Consider the following 16,762-nt stretch of genomic DNA (forward strand, 5'->3'; position numbering starts at 1 on the left):
ATCTCATACGTCCCTTATCAATACTAATTTACTGCAGTCTTACACTGAATTCACAATACCTGATTAGGATTTTGCCTTCTGTAATTTCCACAGATTGCTACAGCCTCAACATCAAATTCAAATATAAAGATAGACAGAAGTCTGGATAAACACTGCTCATTCGATAACATTCAAGTAAGTTTAAGATTCACTCCCCACCTCGCTCCAGGTGAATACTTACCATTGAGCTGTTTCTTCTCTTCAGACAGAGTAGAAGAAATCTCTACAAGCATTAAGAAAAAATGAGCACGACAGTCAGAAGTTACAGCACAGTGCTTGCACACATCATGCTAAGGAAAATAAGCCAAAGTAAGGATCTCCATGTAAGCCTTCCAAAACATTAACAGATTGACCAGGATGCTTCTGATATCAAGTCACAAATAAATGCAGCGCTGATTACCATTCCAAAAGATCATGTATAATTAAAAAAATACTATAGTAAAAATGCCAGAAGTTGCACAGCATTAAAGGGCAGGAAATGCAAGAACTCTGGAACTTCAAAACAAACATCACAGATTATCTTGTGCAATTATAAACTTCATAGCTAAGAAGCGTGCTAAATCTGACAGACTTTTGATGACACTTGTCTCATGACAACACAGAGTAGACATTGAATATGACCAACCCAGTCCTTGGCAATCTAAACCCAATCCTTGGGAGAAACCCAGGAAAAAGAAAATCTTCCTATAAGCTCCTTCTGTCAAATGGTTTTATTTGACAAGTTATCTGTGGTTTTCATTAAACATACAGTATGCTGCAACTACTCCAAACAAACAAACACTAGCAGAAAAAAAAAAATAGATAAAAACCAAGCAGGTTAATTACCTAGTGTCAATTCATATATATATATAAGGTGCTCGACTTGAGGGGAAAGGTGCTGCACCTCTCAGCCACATATCCTTCTGCTCATAGCAAATCTGTGGGACACTAGTCTTATGGACGTACATAAGCCCCTTTCTGCGTGCTCTACATGGCATATCTCCAAATGTCCCAATATAAAGGTCCATTTTATATTCTCTTTTATGGGAGCCAGGTTTGGGGAAGTGGGAGAAACCAATGTGTTCTTCCCGCTCCCTTTTATGAAAACGAAAACGTGAATGTTTCTCCTCTGTTCTTCTGAATCCTTCCCAGTGCTCTGCATGACAGCAGCCAGCGTTAGAGGAAAAATGCCATTGTGAGAGAAGCGAAGGAAACGGTCCTGGAACAAAGCACCAAGCACGGAGTATTGCAAAATGACTTCAGAGCTGACCAAAAACTGCCTTCATGAGAGGTTTTCACGTTGTGCCACTATAAGGTAAAAACAAAACACTCCACAAGATGCATACGGCAGTCCACCCAAAATTTTTGGTTGAGGCTGTATTTGGCTGAGTACTCTGCTATACACCACTTTGAGCTTTCTGACAGGATAGGCAAGCCATTCACAAAAACTCATTTCTGATTAAAAGTAATTTTTTGTGTTTAGAAGTCTATTCTCATTTCACTACATTTAAACACGCTGCACCAAAATTGGCGTTGCAGTTTTAAGGACAGCTTGAAGTATTTCCAAGACACAGCCCTACCTCTCTTCCTTGGATAACACCATGGCCCTCAGTCTAACCTCACTGAATAAATACTGCAACATGCATTCTGATTCCCAAGTTATGTTACTGCTGAAGTAACACAGGGACATACACTAACATGTGTCTATGAGAACCATTAGCAGTATTAAAAGATACCAGACAATAAACTAATGTCCGTGCTAACTTATACAGCTGAGCACCCCGAAGGGAAAGCAAGCAGATTAATGCTGTAGAGGATTGCTGAGGGAGATACTGCAATCACCCCCTACATGCCTGGGTGCTGCCGTAGTTACTGCACCGGCCTTCTCAGCAAGTACAAACACTACACGTTTCAGCGCTCAGCTCCACAGAAGGGACACTTCAGAATTTCCTATTAGTCACTACCATACCATCAAGCAGCGTTCCCAAAAGACAAGCTGACAAAATATAAACTATCATCAGCATCTTCAAAGGCCTCTTCTTTCTTAAAAAAAAACCCCAGTGTATGCAAGGACAACCTTTAGCTTCCTTGAACAGTTTGGTAAGCAAATAATTGTACCGCCTTCCAAAATCCCACCAGGACACAGGAAACAAAAACTACACTAAACAACCACAGATCTTCCAGCAATGCCCCAACAAACCTACAGCTGCCTTAACTGCACTGTACTGAGACTGTAACAAACGGCAAGTACCAGTGCTCGTCCTACTGCCAAACACTCATCCTCTGCCACAAAAAGAAAGCAATACATTCCATAATTTGAAGTCCTCTCTTTCCTCTATATTTATGTGCTCATTTAATCCTATATTAAAAAATGCGCACCTTAACTTAGTATTTTAGTCTTCCATTTTCAAACGCAAAACTTTGCCAAATATGATCTTCTGGAAGGATGCAAGATTAGAATTATTGCTGGCTGACAGTGAAGTTAGTCAATCACATTTTTGATAATTCAGAAGAGGATACATAACCTACAGGAATCAAGGTAAACTTTGAGAATTTTACAGTGAAGAATTTCAGCAAATCCAGTCTAATCATTTTGAATCTTAATTAATGAAATTACATTTTTTTCAAGCCTGAAATGACTAAGAGAGACACTGGCAACAGAACTGGTTTTATACAGTTGGCAACATTTATCCTGCAAATTTTACTACATCATATGGATGTGATAAATGGATAGAACAGTCCCATTATGGAGGAAAGCAGAAAAAGTGAAGAACAGAAAATGGACTGTCATAGCTGGCAGGGGCAAAGACATATTTGGTTTTTACTGACTGGCTGTCACAAGAATTCCTTCCAGTTGCAGAAAAGTTAGATTAATGAAATTGGCAAAAGTCAGGTTTACTTTTAAATTTTTAACTCAGCTGACAAAGCAGCAGTAACTTATCTGTAACACCTTGACTCCATGAAGCAGTTATGCTGTCAAGGTTTCTCCATACTTTGTAGCATTTATCTTAAAAGCTCCACACCTAGAATTAGCTACCTAGCAACACGGAGATGTAAACTACTACTCTTTTTCACGTAATGACCAAACTCAAAGTAACTACTAGGTGATATGATCTAAGTGCTAAGCAAGTACGCAGTGCACCTTGTCAGAAGCTGAAGAGCTACAAGAGATGGCCAACTTAGTGAACTAAAGGATGCCACAGAATTTGAGAAAAATAGTTGCAAACATTTATTCTTTCATGTTTTCACTGTAATTTTGCTAAGAGGTAATATTCAGTAATAGTGTCTGTTTACTAGGTATAAGAAATTTTTGCTGCGGCCTACAAACCAGAACAAATACTGAAGATTAAAGTCTCTGGAAACCATCACCAGCATTTTAAGACAACGTACTACATCTCTTGCTGTCCTGGCTCAGAGCAGTCTGTTGTATCAGCAGATGCAAGTCAATTCAAACTAAAAGACCCAATAAGTGTTCAGGAAAGGATAACTCTCCATAAAGTGTATTCAAATACCTCAATACATATGCAACTCGCCAGACCTATGCCTTGTGCTGAAATCACCAAACTGAAAATACTGACTTTTATTTCAAGATGAGAGAGCTCCCTATGACAGTTTGTTGCCTGGGATCAGAAGAAAAGAGAGGGAACTTGGGGGAAAAAAAATAAATATTTTTTTTTCCTGTATACATATGCACATAAAACACGTACGTCTGTTTTCTGATGACTGAAAATAAAAGAAGAAATGTAGCAATACATTACTTGTAAAAGTCTTCATGTATAAAATAGTTTCATCTTCAGGTATCTGCTGTAGAAAGACTGAATATATGCAACAGCCTTCACCTTTATGCAAGAATAGAGACTCTCCTTGTAAATATGATGATTTAAGATTTCTTATCATTTCCAGGTAACTTTGAAATAAAGCATAATAGAAATTATTTCATTCTTAAAAACCTCACCTTTTGGAGCAGCAATAGGCTTGACAGCCATTCTCCCAACAAGACATTCCTTCAGCATCGATTCATAATTGACCCAACGATGAACCTATATTAACAAAATTGGTTTTCACAAAATCTGTAATTCTTACTATGTTGTTCTAAGCACTTAAATATAAAAGTTCATTTTTGTACAGTGACTAGTGTAATTCATTTAGCCAATTTATTTTTAAAACAGACACTCATCGCTGCGTCGTTCAGTACTTATTTTTACTTCTATTACAGACAGCATGTAATTAAGTGAAAAAAATAGGACCATGAAAAAGTGACAAAAGTTTCATTTATTCATTTTATGCTTTGCAGTATCTGAACATCGTGATTTTGAGCTACAGAAAATATTTCAGAAGAGTATTTTTATGATGTATGCTATGCAATTAACAGAATAAAGACCTTGTCTTCACCACAAGCGTAATTAGTCTTGTTTAGATAAAAGTGAAGGGAAAAGGGATGAAGGAAACAAAGATAAAGAATGATGGTTTAGACACACAAACACCTCCTACCAAACTGGTGTATTTCTGTTTGTTTCTGTCATACTATCACTGAATTATTTGGAAATTACCCATTTTAGGAAATCAAATATAGTGAAGAAAGAGCAATAGCTTTACAGACCAGAACTGGAGAACTTGCAGAGGAAATGGATGGCAGAAAAGCCAATTCTGATAGGGCATCCAGGGTAACATCACAAGAAGAGAAAAGGAAAGAAAGTACTGCATGACAAATTTGAATAGATTTAAAAATAAAAACTTTAAATGGGACAAGCTAAGGAGATGAGATAAAGAATCCCATCCACAAGTTGTAGTTTCCTCGTACAGAGATAACAGAAAAATGAAGGATTTTGAATGACAGTTAATTTTTTCAAAAACTTGAGAAACACTAACAACCTACCAAGCTCTTAAAGAGATCCGTATCCAACAGACACAGAATGCTACAGCAGAGGGGATAACAACAGAAATGCTTCCATAACAGAAAAGACATCAGCCAGAAACAAAAATGCAAACAGTATATTTTAAGGATCTGAACACTGCTTTCCACTCCCGTGACAAAACAAACTAAAAAAAAAAAAAAAAAAAAACAAAAAAAACCACGTAGCAAGTATGTATCTGAACTTGAGGGGTTCCCCAAATATTCCTGACATCAGACTCGTGTTTCCAAGTATCTCCCACAATACTTGACGGTGCTACAGAATTTCAGGCCACAACTCGATACTGGAAGAACTTTTAGGAGAGAAACTCCAAATTTCTTGAAACCAGAGAATTATGCCCAAATCCAACCCTTCATTTGTGAAAGGATTAACCAAAGATAAACTTAACAAAGCTAAACCCGTATCACATCTTTATTTACATTCATTGCTAAAAACATTTTGTAAAAAAACCCATAACATACTGTCATGCATGAACTGTAAAGAGATAACAGATTTCCTTTCGGAAACAGAGGTTTCCTTTCTGCTCTTTCCCAGTTTCTCAGACAAACCTTGCGAGCCGAGAAGACTCAAAAAATGTCTGTTTAAAAAAATACCAACTCAGTAGTACTGGTAGAGCACCAGGTTTGCAAGAGATTCCTTACAGAAAGTACACCTATTCTGCAGACCCTTTATTTTCTGAGTCTTTTCAAAATATTAAAAGAAATGGTAAACAAAGAACAGACCAACTGTCATCTTGTGATTTGTTCACAATCAGTTAATAGCAGCCCCAGCATTGTTTTCTTAGTACTTTGTTCACTCGTAATGCAGCAGTCAAATTAATAGACAAAAGAATGCTACAAGCATTTTTCAAAAAGTGAAAAAAAAAGAAAAAATTTCTTCTCTTCTTTCTGAGAAGAAAACGCAACTCAAATAACAGTGATTAGTCATTGTAGTAATTTATTAAGAAGGTGGTATCTCGAGTTGTTGCTAGCTTTATTGCTATTTCTGCTAAAAAAATAATTTAATAAAATGGTCAAATTGAAGCCTCATTCCAACAACATAAAGTGGCATTTTCATTATTGTCCTTTGATACAAAGTTTAAACTACGTGCCTCTTTCAGCACACAAGTGCCATTCTGAGTGGTAACCCACTGCCTTTCCTTAGACCTGAAAAAATTCAAATCACCATTTCCACTGGAATGCCCTAAAAATAATCAGAAAACATTCATTTTTCAAAATACCTTTTGGTGAGCAAGCGTCATTTGCTGCCAGTGGTTCTCACCTGATCAAAGAGATCCGTACCATCAGTTCCTGCTGCTTTCATCAGCTCATCCTCACCACCAGGATGATATTCCATGTATGGTGTGACATTATATACAAATCCTGCAGAAAATGGAATATAAAAACATGAGCAGCATTTCTAGAACAGCTACAACCACTCCTATCACCAAAACCAGACGGAAAGTTCATGCATATTAAATGCCGTGATGACAAATAATAGACATGATCGGAACAAACAGCATGGCTTTCCATAACCAGAAACATAAGTTACACAATTGTACAGAGCACAAGACGTATTTTGTTACACAGAGGGGCCAATCCTACAGTGCCATACCACTTGTCCCAGTGAACATCTGGAGAAACCTGCAGGGTTAAGACTTTAACAAAATAAACCCTTGAAGTTGAACATGATGTATCCTAGCTAGGGGGTAAAAGAACCAGAGACTGGTTTAAGCAGAGACATAAAATTGTGGCAGTTAGCACAAAGAATTGTTTTCACTCTCCCTTCCAATTAAGTTACTCCTAAAGTGCTGTCAGCGTTGTTTCCCTACCACCCATCATAGAATCAGCTATGGAATAAAACGTCTTCAGGAATGAACTGCCTCCCATAAGGAAAAACCGCTACCATCATCTACAAAACTTCCATTCTTCAGATTCAGCAATGTAAAAATCTAAAGATAGTTATGCTCATTAAAGACTTACAACTCCAGTACCAAATTTGCCCCAGTAAAAGGGCTCAGCATTCCTTCTACATGAGTACAATCCTTAGTATTTCCAGGGAGATAAAACAATGCTTCTTTATAGGTCTGAAACGATGAAGTCTACTTATTTAGTACTACCAGTACTAATACTAAATTAGTATTACCAGAGTAATTAGAGCCTAGACAATGCAGCTATAAACAGTTTTAACAACAGACATAGTGCTGCTAACAGGACTATTGCAGTCCCACCTAGCAGAATATTTGAAGATGTATAACATTATCAAAACAGGAAGCTACCAGAAGTAGAACTGTACCAGTGCTTTCATAAGAAGCCTTTAACACATTAAAAAAAATGTACATTAATTACTTCAGAGGGAGAGGTAGGCATTCAGCACTGGGCCGGGGGGAGACAAACGTGGGACAATCCTAGTTGGTAAAAACAATCATCCCAGACAACAAAGGAAGGATCTTTGCATATTTTACTGACCTGATCTGATGGATGTATCCACTATGCCATCTTGTGTGCAACACTGATTACTGCATGCAATAAAGTGTGAGTATCTGCATAGTTAGGGCCTCCTGAACATTAGGCGAATGTTCAATTGAACATCAAACTTGCATGAACAAAAGGAACCTCATTTATATACCCTTCATGCTTTTTTTAAGCTCCCCTGGCATCCCACTTTATATATAAATTTGCGGCCTATATGACACCTTTCTTTGACGATTATCGTATCGGGTTTTTAATCAAAGTTAGCTCTTGTTCTTCTTTTACCTCACATTCCTCTATTCAGTTTCTGCTCTTTCTTATAGAGACACAGTCTAACTACCAAGACAGAGACCTCATTTAGCTTTTCCACAATGATGTTATTTTACTACCTGTCCACATATTATGTCTACAGATAATCTACCAGGATTCTCAGTTATGCTGTTTTTTTCATTAGTAGTCCTAGAACAAAGAAAAGGCAGAGATGGAAAAATCTAAAGACAGATACAGAAGCAGCATGATGGAGTTCTTGTAAAAACCAACCTCAGAGATGCAGTTAAGGGGGAAATAAGAGAAGATTAAAAACAGAAGCATTTTTAAGCAGCAATTCTGTCCACAGTAGTAGATGTCCCTTTTCAAGGGAAAACAAAGAACAGACCTCCACAGTAAATACGCTTTCTTTAGCTGTCCTCCCACTATAGTTTTGCTAGCATGTGCAAGAGCAGCACACAGAGCATTAACAATCCTATTATTTTGTTTAAAAGGCAGTACTGAATGATGTTTTACCCTTACTTTCACTCTCATCCCCTTTAACACCCAACAAAAACAGTCACCCTCATAGAGAAATTCTGAACTTTCTTTTGCTGGAGTTCAGAGATGACATTATGTCAAATATCAACGCTGTTCCTTACCACATCAAAGTTACCACTAAATGAACCGCTCTTCCTAGAGAAATGTCACATTAGCTACTCTGATCTTCTTAATATATCTTCATAGAAGTGCTATTATAACAAATTTAAGGTGATTTTAATGTATTTTAGCCTCTAAATGATTAAACTGGAGAGTAAACATTTTACTCCTTTCCGTAAGACAGCTACGAACTTCATTTTCAGCACTGAAAATACTTTTGTAGCCACAGCTACTGCTCCAAACCACCTTTCACACATAGTTAACTCATAACATATGATACTTTCAACTTCTGAGCTAAATTTTCATAAAAATAATAACATAAATAGAATGGCTTAGTTACCAAAGATATTTGTTACGCGAGGTAGAGATAACAATTGCTCTGTGTGGCAACTGTTGTTTGCCTTACTAAGTTTTACGAAGTAATACGTGGGCTTGCACACTTATTTCCCAAAGACCATTCTACAGGTTTGAGCAACATTTTTAATATTTATACGTCTCTGGATGCTTTAAAGCAATCACTAAAAACAGTCAACTGCTAAGGATGATAAAAATCTCCAAGACTGAGGAGTGTAAGTACACGTCAGCATTTTCAACGCCTTGTTCTTGCTAAGCCCTTGAGACATCACCTACAATCTTGTGTTTTATTGTTTTCATATATAGATATAAAATAGGCGCAAAATATGCCCACTTGGAAGACTCCTTAAGAAAGGCTTGAAAGCAAAGAAAATCTTTGTGATGCAAAATCTCTAACTGGAACAAAGTTGTGTCCAATTATGTCAAGATTACACCTGGCTTAAACACATAAGATGCACAGCTTCTTTTAGGGTGTGGCTTTTGTTATTTGGTTTTTGTTGCTTCTTCAAGTACAGAAGAGCGAAGCTAGGCAAAAAATGTAGAAGCAACATCACAGCAACCAACCTCTTATGCATATCCAGCAGTCCTCCTTCTTGTTGTGTTTGGCAAGCTCGTCTTCCGTCACTTCAATTAGCCTCCCTTTTAAACCAGTCAAGTCCTTCCCACTTTTAGTTAGCCGAATCCAATCCATAAGACTCCTTCCTGGTTTTAAAGGTACCTGAAAAATAACAAAAGTAAAAACACTATTAAATTCTAAAGGAAGAAAGAGGTATTCGATACACTTTTCTAAGGCCCCTAGGAGGACTCAGACAAAACAAGAAATAACACAATCTGTATTCTTTGCTGATATTTGGGAGCCCTATCCCAAAGGTGCTTAAGGAAGCATCGCATCTAATAACCCAGACAAGGGAATTATTGAAATCAACATTTAGATGACTCTTCCCAAAGCAAACCTCCTGTGGTGGTAAAAAGTTTTTATCAGTGTCATTTGAGGTACAGCCTGGAAACCTACGAGCAACAAAGAAAAGAGATTTGGAAATAATGGCCAGGTACGACAAGGTAGGAAAGCTCACCTTCACAGCATTCATAAAGGCTTTCCGCAAGCCCTAGAGCAACTGGCACTCTCACCCAGAGAAAGCTGGGACTGAAGCCTTCCAGCTTACCAGGGATGTATTAGCCATGGCCCGCCCTGAAAAGCAGAGCAAGACCTTCAGGGTGTCCAGCACCTTCCTTTTCAACACCACCACAGACCGGGAACCCCTTTGATCCAAACTCTAATGGCAGGGAACAGTGTTAAAACCCCATGGTCTTACAAAACGGCAGCAAAACCAGAAGCGAGAAAACTAAAGAGCACATAGACCCACGTTACTTGGTGCTACTTTAGTCTAAATACGAGTTTGCTTTCCAAGTGAGGTCTGCAGATACCAAGTGCCCTCCAAACCGCTCCAAAGATGAAGCCCGAGCTGCGCGCAGGAATTTCAGGTGGAAAGTCTCCGTCTCTCTGCGCAGGAGGAACCCCGAGACAGCCCGGGGAGGCACAGCAGGAAGCACTATCGCCACACCCTCATAAAAACAAAACTACCAAGTATTTTTCAGCGACGCAGGCCCGCGGGCCCTGCCACAAGCCGCCGCCTCTCCTCACCGGTGTCGGGAATACGAGACCCCTCCGGGGAAGCGGACGGAAGCGACCCTGCCCCAGCCGCAACCGGGAACCGACCAACAAACCACATCCGAGAGGGGCCTGGCCAGGCAACCGGCCGAAACGGGGCCGGGGAGCCGCTCACCCCACCGCCCCGAGCGACGGTCACCGGCGGCCCCGCAGGGCTCCGGGGCAGGCCCCAACGCTGGCTGCCGCTAACCCCCACCCCCGCGTCCGGCGGCAGATTTGTCCCTACCTTGGCGCGGCCGCCGGCGGACACCCGCTGCTGGGAGCGGGGAGCGGGGAAGGCCTGCGGGGGCACGTTCAGCATCCTGCCGGCCCGGGCCGCGGCCTGCGCCCCGGCGGGCGGGCGGGCAGGCGGAGCGCTGCGGCACAGGGCGCAGGCGCGGCGGCGGGCGGGGCCCGGGCCCGGGCGGGGCTCAGGCGCGGTAGCGGCCTACCGGTGGTGGCCCGGCCGCGCCGCTGAGGCGTCAGGCGGGGCGGGGGGGGATCCGTGGAAAGCGCCTGGGGCTGGACATCCCTGGTGCCATCGTGGGCCCGCTTCGGGTGTGTACACGGGGTGTGCCTGGCAGAAGTAATGGCGTTGGAATTACAGGTTTTGGGTGGGTTTTTTTGTTCCTTTAAAGGCTCGGGCCTGCATGGTGATTGGTACCAGCCTTTGCTTTGGTTGTCAAAAACGGACTCACAATCAAAACAACTCACATTAGGCCTTTTTTCCTCATTTCTTGGTGTCAACTTTAGAAACAAAACCAATCGATTCCTGCTGTATTTGTGTATAACGATACAGCTCACATACATACATAGAATCGTCTAGGTTGGAAGCGACCTTTCAGATCATCGGGTCCAACCATCAACCTAACACTGACAAAACCACCACTAAACCATGTCCCTCTGCACCACATCTGTCCGTCTTTTAAATAGCTCCAGGGATGGGGATTCCACCACTTCCCTGGGCAGCCTGTTCCAATGTTTGACAACACTTTCTGTGAAGAAATTTTTCCTAATATCCAATCTAAACCTCCCCTGGTGCAACTTGAGGCCATTTCCTCTTCTCCTATCGCCTGGTACTTGGGAGAAGAGACCGACCCCCACCTCGCTACAACCTCCTTTCAGGCAGTTGTAGAGGGCGATGAGGTCTCCCCTCAGCCTCCTTTTCTCCAGGCTAAACAACCCCAGCTCCCTCAGCTGCCCCTCATAAGACTTGTTCTCCAGACCCCTCACCAGCTTCATTGCCCTTCTCTGGACCCACTCCAGCACCTCAGTGTCTTTCCTGTAGTGAGGGGCCCAAAACTGGACACAACACTCGAGGTGGGGCTTCACCAACATGAGAGGGCATGAGTGACTTAAGGCAAACCCCTTCTTTAAAAGCGAAAACTAGAGCAGAATTTGGACCCTTCTCTCCATCTGGAAAACAGCTACATCGTTTCTCTTTTCCATGTTTGAAACTGTTGCAACAGCAGGCACAACCTTGAAATACTTCATACAATGATTCCTTGATATGCTTCCACATGAAGCCTACTAAATCACAGTGAAAAAGCTTTACTTGTGTCCTCAAACTTTGAGGAAGTCACATAACCATAGAGCCCTTTAAAGCAAGGCATCTATTCTTTGCTCCTAAAATTGATGTCCAAGTTGTGGTCTACAAAATATCATAGAATGGTTCGGGTTGAAAGGAACCTTAAAGACCATCTAGTTCCAACCCCCCTGCCAGGGCCACGGACACCTCCCACTAGACCAGGTTGCTCAAAGCTCCATCCAACCTGGCCCTGAACACTTCCAGGGATGAGGCATCCACAGCTTCCCTCGGCAACCTGTGCCAGTGTCTCACCAGCCTGTGAAAAATTTCTTCCTGATATCTAATATCTAAAAATTAAATAACCTAAAAATTTCTGATATCTAATCTAAATCTACCCTCTTCCAGTTTGAAGCCACTACCCCTCATCCTACCACTATATGCCTGTGCAAAAAGTCCCTCTCCAATATAGGATCTCAGATAAAAAATACTAGTCAATACCTTCCCTGCCTAAAACAGGAAAGGAATAGAATAAAGGAAAAAGGCTCAGATAAAATTACAAAACATTTCAGTTTTATTAAGAATAACTTACATACAAATAAATTATCTTTAAAAATACTATAATACATTTTTATATTAAGTTTAAATTAAGTCTTAGAAGTTGTGTTGGCCTTTCCTGCAGTCAGCAGTCTGATTCTGTTCTTGAGTCTTGTTCCAGTTCATCTTCATCATCTTCACTATCCGAGTCTTCATAAAAGGAAATTGTAGCTTGAACTGGAAAGTTTTTCAGAAGTGCTTCAGCTTCCTGATACAAGTAATCATAGCACCTTGATTTCGGCCAAAATAGTCTGGAACAAGTATACAATAGGTTTGCTTATTGTTATTACATATTCTACTTGGTGGCTGACAGACAAGAAACAGCAGTGAAATTCTGTTAAGACAGGCATCCTACAGAGTTTTCCCTCACATGCCCAATTGCTAAACTGCTTTCTACGTTTAAATAAAAAAAATAATTCTGTGGATTCTGTATTTTCATCTGAAGAAATAAAGATATACATAAAGTGATAGTTTTGCAGCGAAACTACTCTAAAGCCCAAGATTCACTGCATCTGAAGCCTACCACTCCAGTGCCTCATTAACAGTATTACCTGGGGATCTGATCCAAATAGTAGTGCCCTCACCGGAACTATCCCTAGGGAATATAATGGGTGTCAAACAGGATCCCAAATGTATTTGGGTCAAATTAGTAGTTTCATTACTGAAGTTCCCCAACCTAAGTCATTGTTTACAATGGTCTAAGACAAATCTCAAAGTGAAAGGAAAGTTAAAGGTCTAAGGGGATCAGACCTTGATATTTCATCCCAAACTCGTGTCTTTTCAAGAAGAATCAGTCAACAGATTCCTTACAGAAGATGCCCCAGGGGTCTAGATTTTAAAGTAGTCTGTATTGTACCCAGAAATTAACATAAAAATTGCTGATAATATCATGGTGTAGCAAGGGCTATAAGCTAGTGAGATAATATATGGCAATTAATATACTCCACAGTTCCTGTTCCTTTTCAGCCAGCATCCTCTTTTGCTTACAGTTTGGAAGTAGCTGGAAGAAACAGACAATAGAAGTCCCAAGAGCTCAGAGACCAGCACATTGCAACATAATTAAATGCTGACTACGGCTTGTTTATAACAGAAATACATTAAGAAACAGCACTAGATGGTTTTCTAGCAATTACAAAAGCACTTTCTAGACAACTGTTTAACAGAACATTGCTTCCTTTGCAGCACAAAAACTGACACTCTCAATTCCCAGCGCTCCCTGCAGCTTTCACTCATACCTAAGCACGGGAGCAGTCACAGTGAAGTCAGAGTGCATGCAATTGCTTAGGTAGTCTGTGCACCAGTAGTTGAAAGATCAGAGCCTAGATTTGAGAGAAAGCTGCATCTTATCTGGAAGAACTACCTGTGCAATTACATTAAGCACCTTGCAACACCTACTAGTGCTTCTGAATAGAGACTCCTGCAGATTCAACAGTAGTTATTTTCTTTACTTCCTTTTCAGAACTGACAGTGCAGGTACTATCATTACCGCCATCATTAAAACAGTAGTTACATGAGTATTTTTCTCAGCAGCGCTGGCTTAGTCAGTCCGTACCTCCTCTTCCTGACACTCTTCCCCATGCCTGCACCTGCTTTCTTGCACCAGGAGGACACGAGGTTTGCACAGCAAGACAGCCTAGGAACAACCCCCATCTTTTTTTAATCCTGGCCACAGGAATGAGTAGCAAGGTGCTTCAGCCAACCCTGCCACCACCAGAAAAAAAAAACAAACCAACAAAAAGACCAAACAAAAACAACAACCCCAAAAACAAAAGCCCAAAATAAACACATAACTGTGTAACATGTCTAGGTCCCACACCACACCACAGAAGCATGTCAACATCTCCTCTTAACGATCTGGTAAATCCACAAGCACTGGCAATCATTTGCCCAAGGACCAGTCAGTTCAAACGCACTTAGATGGCTAAATCACCCTGAAGGCACTTTAATATAGAACCATAGAATAGCTTGGGTTGGAAGGGACCTTTACAGGTCATCTAGTCCAACCCACGTGCAATAAGCAGGGACATCTTCAACTAGATCAGGTTGCTCAGAGTTCCATCCAACCTGACCTTGAATGCTTCCAGGGATGGGGTGTCTACCATCTCTCTGGGCAACCTGTTCCAGTGTTTCACCACCCTCAGCACTAAAAACGTCTTTCTAGTCTAAATCTTCCCTCTTTCAGTTTAAAGCCATTACCCCTTGTCCTGTCACAACAGGCCATGCTAAAAAATCTGTCCCCATCTTTTATAAGCCTCCTTTTAAGTACTGAAAGGCTGCAATAAGGTCTCCCTAGAGTCATCTCTTCTCCAGGCTGAACAACCCCAACTCTCTCAGCCTGTCCTCATAGGAGAAACGTTCCATCCCTCTGATCGTTTTTGTGGCCCTCCTCTGGACCCGCTCCAATAGGTCCATGTCCTCCCTGTGCTTAGGGTTCCATATCTACATAAATACATGGGTGGGATCAAAAGGGGCGGGGGACTCGTTGCTTGCCCAGCCGGAGCAAGGGACTCTTCCATCCCTTCTTCCCTCCCTCCCGGCCGCGAGGGGGGGAGTGAGGTGCCCGCAGCTTCCCCCCGCGGGGACCCGGAGCTTCCCAGCGGGGACCCGGAGCCCCTTCCCGGGACATCCACTTACCTGACGGGGTGCGTGTACTGCGCCAGCTTTCGGGAGGCTTCCGCCAGCCCGCGGGGGCTGTGGGGCTGGGGAGGAGAGAGCAAGACGTCAGCCCGCCGGCACGGCACCCGGCCCTCGAGGGGGGGTAGGAGCGGGGGACGGCCGCCCCCCGCCCCGACTCCCTCGACGTTACCGCGCCCCACTCACCGCGGCGGGGCCGGGGCCGCTCCGCCGATCCCCCTCTCCCGGCGTGGGCACCCAGGGCCTCCAGAAGGGCGCGGATCTGCGCGGCAAGGGCAGGAGCGCTAGGGACGGGCCGGGAAGCGGCCCGCACCGCGTGGAGGAGGAGGAGGAGGAGGAGAGGGGCGAGTAGCCTGGCGGGGACAGAGCCGCCGTGGGCAGGCGGGGGCATCCGCACCCCGTCCCTCCGCCCTCCATCCTCCGCCGGTCCGCGGGTTCGCCTTGCCCGCCCCGGGCCCGGTGGTTTTTATAGCCGGCGGCGGCGGCTGCGGGCCGCGGAGCCCACCTCCCCCGGCTCATTTGCCAGCGCCATCCACCAAAACGGCTCCCCGCGAAGGCGCCGCTGTGTAAACACGGGGCGCGGACGCGTGCGTGCCCCAAATGGCCCGGAGCGGGGGGGGGGGGGGGGGAGGATTTGGCAAGTCGGTGTTAATCGCACTTGAGCAGACACATGGCTGCTGCCGGGGGGGGGGAAGCGGGGGGGAAGCCCCTGTGGGAACGGAGCAGGGGGCGGCGGGGGCGAGGCGGCAGCGGGGACGCGCCCGGGCCGCCCGCCAGTCCCGGCGGCGGGGGTGAAGCCGCCGCAAGCACGGCCTTTTGTTTGTTAAAAACGTGTTCGTTTATCCCTAAAAGCGGCGAGGCGAGGCGTGTGGGATGGCAGGGCCAGGCAGGGCACCGGTGTGCGGTGCCGGTAGCTCCCGGCGGGAGCGGGGCTGGGGGGGCGCGGTTAGCGGTTCCTGGGGCGCCGGCGCAGGGTGCCCGGGCACAGACGGAGGAATTTCACCCTGGGGTGGCGGAGAAAAGGACGCTCCCCAGAGGGGTCCTCACTTCATGACGCGTCACCCCCTGTAATATGCTCCGAGACACGTTCCCCCTGAGATAACGTTGCTTTTTTAGTGAGCACAGTGGCTTTTTTATAGGGTACTTTTACCTTCTTTTATTCTTTTTCATGTGGTCCTGATACTTCATTCCGCTGCCAGCCATCACATGCTGTTGCTACACATGCAAGATTTTATGCCAAACTCATACCATTTCCTCAGTCCCCATCACCAGGGGGACGTATTTTTATTTCCATCTTTTCTTTTTTTCCTTTTCTTTCTGAGATTGCAATCACTGATGCATGTGAGGGGGACAGAAACAACAGAGTGATCGTATACAAGAGCTAGTAAACAGTAATAATACCAGCCCTGGGGAAGCTAGGAGGGTTGGAGGGATAGAGCTGCCCTAGATGCTGAAGGAGGGCTTCAAACCCAGGTAATTTATCGGCCCATTAAAGCTCACATAACGGAGGCACCACGAAGACTGAGGGCACTGTACTCTTTGGAATAATATTTTGCCTTTTTGAGCGTAGCCATAAGGAGTGTGTCTACTTTAGCACTGCCGAAGAATAGCTGCAGATAGAAAGTTACTTGTGCCTTCTCCACAATACCTTCAGCACCTTTCACTACCAGTTGTAAAAAACATTACCTGTTAGAAGCAGTGTAGGAAATGTAATCAG

General features: G+C 43.4%; 2 protein-coding genes across 4 annotated transcripts in view; both read right to left on the bottom strand.

Annotated features, from left to right (window-relative positions):
• Positions 1–10,667, bottom strand: part of LOC128906800 (cytochrome b5 reductase 4) — a 40,229-nt gene extending 29,562 nt beyond the window's left edge. The window contains exons 1-5 of one of the 3 annotated variants that reach the window (XM_054194706.1): positions 10,537–10,667; positions 9,206–9,359; positions 6,192–6,292; positions 3,974–4,058; positions 221–262 (exon numbers count right to left, since the gene is read on the bottom strand). In XM_054194706.1, the coding sequence (XP_054050681.1) occupies positions 221–262; positions 3,974–4,058; positions 6,192–6,292; positions 9,206–9,359; positions 10,537–10,611 (457 nt within the window). In that variant the 5' untranslated portion in view covers positions 10,612–10,667. Of the gene's footprint in view, positions 1–220; positions 263–3,973; positions 4,059–6,191; positions 6,293–9,205; positions 9,360–9,714; positions 9,840–10,536 lie in introns of those variants that run through there. The other 2 variants (XM_054194708.1, XM_054194707.1) reach the window with 2 other exon arrangements.
• A 1,806-nt stretch (positions 10,668–12,473) lies between these two features.
• On the bottom strand, positions 12,474–15,564 carry RIPPLY2 (ripply transcriptional repressor 2). The gene is given in 5 exon segments (XM_054195926.1): positions 12,474–12,662; positions 15,046–15,110; positions 15,232–15,479; positions 15,482–15,546; positions 15,548–15,564. Coding segments are annotated over 5 exon segments (561 nt in total). The 3' UTR covers positions 12,474–12,496.
• Positions 15,565–16,762: the final 1,198 nt, after the last annotated feature.

Source organism: Rissa tridactyla, chromosome 3 (assembly GCF_028500815.1).
Source record: "Rissa tridactyla isolate bRisTri1 chromosome 3, bRisTri1.patW.cur.20221130, whole genome shotgun sequence".
Taxonomy (NCBI): domain Eukaryota; kingdom Metazoa; phylum Chordata; class Aves; order Charadriiformes; family Laridae; genus Rissa; species Rissa tridactyla.